The following is a 6,000-nucleotide window of genomic DNA, read 5'->3' on the forward strand; positions in this document are numbered from 1 at the left end:
GTCCACAATGGTGTTCGAAGGGAGATGGTAGACATAGAGGTTTTAATGTCAATCTTGCTTACATTTTGTTTCATTGAAAAATGATGGTTTTCCCACTTGGACCTTCTGTGAAGTTCTCAGTGTGATATGCCTTTGTTAAAGCCTCACTCCATGGCCACGTACACACTGCAGATTAAAACGGTTGTCACTCCTCTTCGTAGTGCTTAACCCTGTTCTGTTCACACATTTTGTCTATTTATGGGAGTGACAACTACATTCTACCCTACAAAAAATCATTTTCTTAATCAGTATTTTTGCCTTGCTTTCCAGTAAACATCTAAAAATCCTTAAGCCATTTAAATTTACTAGAGAAGCAAAATTGCGTGAGATATTAAGATTAAGAATATGGGCTCATTGTGGGCCTGGGTTGCTCAGCGAGTATTGACGCTGACTACCACCCCTGGAGTCGCGAGTTCGAACCCAGGGCGTGCTGAGTGAATCCTGCCAGGTCTCCTAAGCAATCAAACTGGCCCGGTTGCTAGGGAGGGTAGAGTCACACGGGGTAACCTCCTCGTGGTCGCGATTAGGGGTTCTCACTCACAGTGGGGCACTTGGTAAGTTTTGCGTGGATCGCAGAGAGCAGCATGAGCCTCCACATGCTTTGAGTCTCCACGGTGTCATGCACAGTGAGCCACATGATAAGATGCGTGGATTCACTGTCTCAGAAGCGGAGGCAACTGAGACTTGTCCTCTGCCACCCGGATTGAGGTGAGTAACCGCGCCACCATGAGGACCTACTAAGTAGTGGGAATTCCAAATTGGGAGAAAAGGGGATAAAAAATAAATAAATAAATAAAAATTGGGCTCTAATTTCATGATCGTGTCATGCGCAGCACTACACACAATGACCGTGGCTATGTCTTATCCAATTTTTGTGAGAGCACAAATTCTAAGTGCAATTTTTGTACCAGTGCAATGCACAAGTAGGCGTGGGTGTGAGCGCTTGCGCTATCTGTGGCTGTATGCGTGCAAACTTTAGGTGTATTGTATGTTAATGAAGTGGCACAAAGCTCAATTTGCTATTTTCCTGAGAAGACCTCTAAGAACCAATGCAAAGCCAAAAAGCAGTTCCTGCATTTGGAGTTTAGAGATTCCACCATCAGGTGGTAGTAAAGTTCATATCCAAAACTCTGAGAATACAGTGGCACATCAAATTATGTCCCTGACAATCACTGTTAACTAGCCATGATTTGTGTGTCAGTAGATCAATATGATTAATTATACTTACATTCTCTATAATTTAAGGGAGCCTATATCCATTTAGTCCTGTAAGGAGCATGTCACTGTCATAGGAACACTGCATACCTTACATTCAACAAGGATGCAGTTAATGCGCAAAAAAACATAAGTCCATATTTCTATCCTTCTAATTCATTGCATACAGCCCATTTACCATCTATCAACTTCTTATGAATGTTATCAGTGCTTGACAGGGAATGGAAAATATAATAGGACGCTGACGGAGAAGAAGAACCTCCAAATTAAATTGCACTTGACCCAGCCCATTAGCACTTTGCACATTCAATTTCGCCAAACCCACTTGCACAGACTTGGTGCATCCTTGCACGAAAATACCAAAACATCATGGCTATACCGACTCACTTTGCACATGTGACATCACTGCGCTTAAGATGTAGCGCTCTTAAAATAGGGCCCTCATCTTACATTTCCGGTAGCTTTATTTTTTATTCTTATCCCACTGGCAAATAGATTTTTCTTGTTTTCTTAATTTTGACATTGGGGTAGGAAACATAAACCTAATTCGAGATATATTCTCAAAAAACAAGTCTCAATATCTTAAACAATATTGCTTCTCAAGTAAGTTTATCTTGTTCTAAAGGTGTTTAGACTGGAAAGCAAGAGAAATTAAGAGCATTTTTTGCACTGTACAACCAAATTCACTCCTGAAAAATTCAGGTACTTACAACCCCATTTATACTGAAGGGTTAGTTCACCCAAAAACTCACTTGCATTGCAAGGACCTACAGAGCTGAAATATTCTTCTAAAATCTTCATTTGTGTTCTGCAGAAGAAAGAAAGTCACACATCTGGGATGGCATGAGGGTGAGTAAATGATGAGAGAATTTTCATTTTTGGGTGAACTATCCCTTTAAATAATATGTGTACAGAAAAAAGAATCAAGCTGAACAAGTTGACGTGATTAAAAGAACAAAGTAAATCACAGGCAAACTACAACGCCTCTCTCTCTCTCTCTCTCTCAAAAAAAAAAAAAAAACGAACTCCAAATATGTTAAACTGTTAGCATTCATGTTTCTTGTTCACAGCCAAAGCATTGCTATGGTATTACTTTGTCAACCATTGAAATTTTAGGAGTAACCTTTTTCCTACACAAAAGAAACACAAATTTATAGATTCACTCCTGCATTTAAATGAGTTGTCACTCCCAAATCTTTGCATTGTGTATGTGGCCTATGATTTCATTAGTTGTTTTGCTTTATAGATTTATGCAAGACTGTATTTAGAATTGGGGGAACAATAGTTATAGTTTAAGGATCTGCCATTGAAAAACCCACATTGGTTCATTTTTAATCTGAATATGGGGGGTGAGGGGGGATGTCCGCCTATAGTGGTTACAGCCCTTGATTTATGGCGCATTCCCACGTCCACTTTGATTTATGTTTTATCAGCTTTGTACATCTAACGTATCTTATCATGAGTCAACAGAAAAGGTTTTAACTTGAAGTTTTCTCAAAGAAAACAAGATTTTAAGATTTTAATCATTCACCGATTGTTGCTTCTTACATCTTGAGGAATATGAAGCAGCAACATACTAAAAAAATGTATTGGTGGTACAAGTTGCTATATAAATCAAATGGGAGGGCTGCCACTTTTGTTATTCCACAATCAAAGAGTGTGCCTTTAAAATGAAAGATGGGGTTTTATCAAGCAATGACACACATGCACTTGCTCTTGCTCTCAGATGTCTGTCAGAAAAATAGAAAAGCTTTGTGATGTATTTATACAGTAGTTCGAGTTCTGCTCTCAGAATGATTACTCGTAGTGGTGCACCTCACATGTGAGAAAAAAAACCTTAATCATGTTTATGAGATCAAACAGATCTTCGGCTCTGGGTGTTCTGCTTACTTTGTTTTCCTCTGTCAGCTTATTTTTTACTATGGTGCGACGGACCACTGGTGTCCTGTGCAGTACTACCATGATATCAGAAAGGACTTCCCTGAAGGCGACATTCGTCTGTGTGAAAGGGGCATCCGGCATGCATTTGTCCTGGATGCAGGGGAGGAAGTGGCCAACATGACTGCAGAATGGATCTATGATGACCTGAGGATGCTGTGACATTGCTAGCCTTCATTCAGATTAACATTTCATTCCAATGCATTTGAATGGCTGTCCGCAGATAAACAACATCAAAATCATACAAAGGCTGTTATTTGGGTGCTCCTAACATCTTGGATTAACTGTAGCATATATTCTAATAAATGAGACTAATTTTGGGACTGATAATTTGCATCAAAACTATGTTTGTTGCTTTAGTTAAAGGTGCAGGTAATATTTTTTGGTTTTTATTTTTTATGTTGCAATAGTAGTGTAGTATTTGGCTCAGCTGGTCATGTGATCTCAACATGGTAGACCCTCATGAGACGACCCACTCCATGTAGAATAAAACAGCTTTTATTAGGGCACTGATGACTGGAGTCTTGATTTCATGTGAGTCTGCATCATTTTGAACATATTCATTTCCTTATGTCTGAAACCTTTAATCCTCTATTGCACCGTGTTTCCTCTGGGTAACAACTGACCCATTTTCTTCACTTTGCAAGCACATAATACATGTAAGATGGCAAAAAATGGCTGATAATGATAGCATGACTAAATTAAACAACAAAATGTTTTTTGTTGGACAAAATGCATCTTGGTGGTCACTGTGTGGTGGCTGCACATTTTTGCTCTGGATAAATGCCCTTAGAAAGCAATTTTCATTGATTTTTCAAACATCAAAAATTGTAATTGAAATTTGAGGGAGTTAACTTAATTTTAAAACATTAGAATCATAATTATTATTTGTATGTTATGAGGAATTTCTTAAATGTGTTTGTTGCCCAAAAGCAACATTGTGCCACAGTGGAATGGATATACTTTATCACCTGTGTAGTGATGTCACACATGCAGCCACTATAGAGAATTTTGCAGTTGTCATAGGTTATGTTTTTTTTTTTTGCTTTGTTTTTTCTGTTTTGTGTGTGTGTGTGTAAATATATATATATATAAATACACACACACACACACACACACACACACACACACACACACACACACACTACCGGTCAAAAGTTTTGAAACACTCATTCTTTATTATAATATTTTCTTCACATTTTAGAATAATAGTGAAGTCATCAAAACTATGGAATAACATAAATGGAACTATGGGAATTATGTTGTGACTAAACAAAATCCAAAATAAATCAAAACTGTTTTATATTTTAGCATCTTCAAAGTAGTCACCCTTTGCCTAGAATTTGCAGACATGTACTCTTGACATTTTCTCAACCAACTTCTTGAGGTATCACCCTGGGATGCTTTTTAAACAGTATTGAAGGAGTTCCCATCTATGCTGGGCACTTATTGGCTGCTTTTCTTTATTATTTGGTCCAAGTCATCAATTTCAAAAACTTTAAAATTAAATTTGAGTTTTATAATGAAATAAATTAATATGGTGGCACAATTATATTTTTGTCTACAAAAATATTTTCAAACATTTAAGCATATGCCTTCAGATCAAAAGATTTTTCATGAGATCATGAGACATTTTAGTCAAGTGTTTCAAAACTTTTGACCGGTAGTGTAAATACACACACTTTTTTATATATATTTCCTATAGCAGGTATAATTTTTAAAATTGTTTACTTACTGTGTGTATGTGTGTGTGTGTGTGTGTGTGTGTGTGTTTAACATCCACAAAATGTAAAATTGCTCATTTTCACTTCCAATATTTAAATGCAGTCTTTGGAAATAAATAAATCATTGTCGACACATTGTTGCCTCCTAGCAACTATGTTCAATGATTTTTTTATTTTATTTTTCTAGTTTTTGTTTTTAATAATGAGGTCCATTATATGCTATATTTTTAAACAGTAATTTCATGTGTGCAGTTGAGGGGGAAAAATACTGAGTGCACCTATAATTTTATTTCATTTAATTATTATTTTTTTTTGTCCAGTGGACATTTTAATTATGACTTCTCAAGCCCAAAAAGGTACTGGGTATTTAAAACTATGTCTAAATAGACACAAAACAAAGAAATGCATAATATGCAAGGGAATGTGGAACAGTGCACTGGTCAATTAATTATGGATTATAGTGAAACACTTATAATTATATGTATTCATTTGTTTATATTCAAATTACATCTCAATATTATAGATTGCCATACATATAAGATATTTTGAATATTCAGTTGTGGAGGAAAGCTTTTGTTAAGTATTTTTTCAGCATTGTGTATCAGTGTTGTATGATCCCTTAAAAATGGTCTCTTGTAATATTTTGTTGAGTTTTCGATTAAATTACTCCCAGAACATTTTATATGTGGTTTGATTTCTGTCTGAAAAGAAATTAAAGAAAAGCCTGTACTTGCAAGTGTCCAAAATGTTAGCAACAACATGGAACCTTACAGAACCACAAGATTATTAATTTTAATGGATCTTGAGCTGCACCCTGGTTTAAGGCAGAGAAATTATGTATATTTGCAGCTGTCTCCATATGAATGAACCTCAACATTAGCCCTGTCATTCGTGAATGGATTGATTCTATTTTCCAGACAGCATTAGAGGGACTCTGGAATAGCGCTTACCTGTAAAGCAGCTGTTCTCTTAGACCGAGATCTGTTTGGATTCTGTAGACCCCAGCTTGGCTCCTGACACATCCCAGGAGTTTGTTTTATGGTGAATGGAGGAGCTAAAGAGGGACCCCTTATAAAAAGGGGTA

General features: G+C 36.6%; 1 protein-coding gene across 4 annotated transcripts in view; it reads left to right on the forward strand.

Annotated features, from left to right (window-relative positions):
* Positions 1 to 5,598, forward strand: part of LOC127411410 (lipid droplet-associated hydrolase-like) — a 71,146-nt gene extending 65,548 nt beyond the window's left edge. For 2 of the 4 annotated variants that reach the window (XM_051646948.1, XM_051646947.1), the window contains exon 7: positions 3,163 to 5,598. In XM_051646948.1, coding sequence (XP_051502908.1) covers positions 3,163 to 3,354 — 192 coding nt within the window. In that variant the 3' untranslated portion in view covers positions 3,355 to 5,598. Of the gene's footprint in view, positions 1 to 2,068; positions 2,252 to 3,162 lie in introns of those variants that run through there. The other 2 variants (XR_007892278.1, XR_007892277.1) reach the window with 2 other exon arrangements.
* The last annotated feature ends 402 nt before the right edge of the window (positions 5,599 to 6,000 follow it).

Source organism: Myxocyprinus asiaticus, chromosome 20 (genome assembly GCF_019703515.2).
Source record: "Myxocyprinus asiaticus isolate MX2 ecotype Aquarium Trade chromosome 20, UBuf_Myxa_2, whole genome shotgun sequence".
Classification (NCBI taxonomy): Eukaryota; Metazoa; Chordata; class Actinopteri; order Cypriniformes; family Catostomidae; genus Myxocyprinus; species Myxocyprinus asiaticus.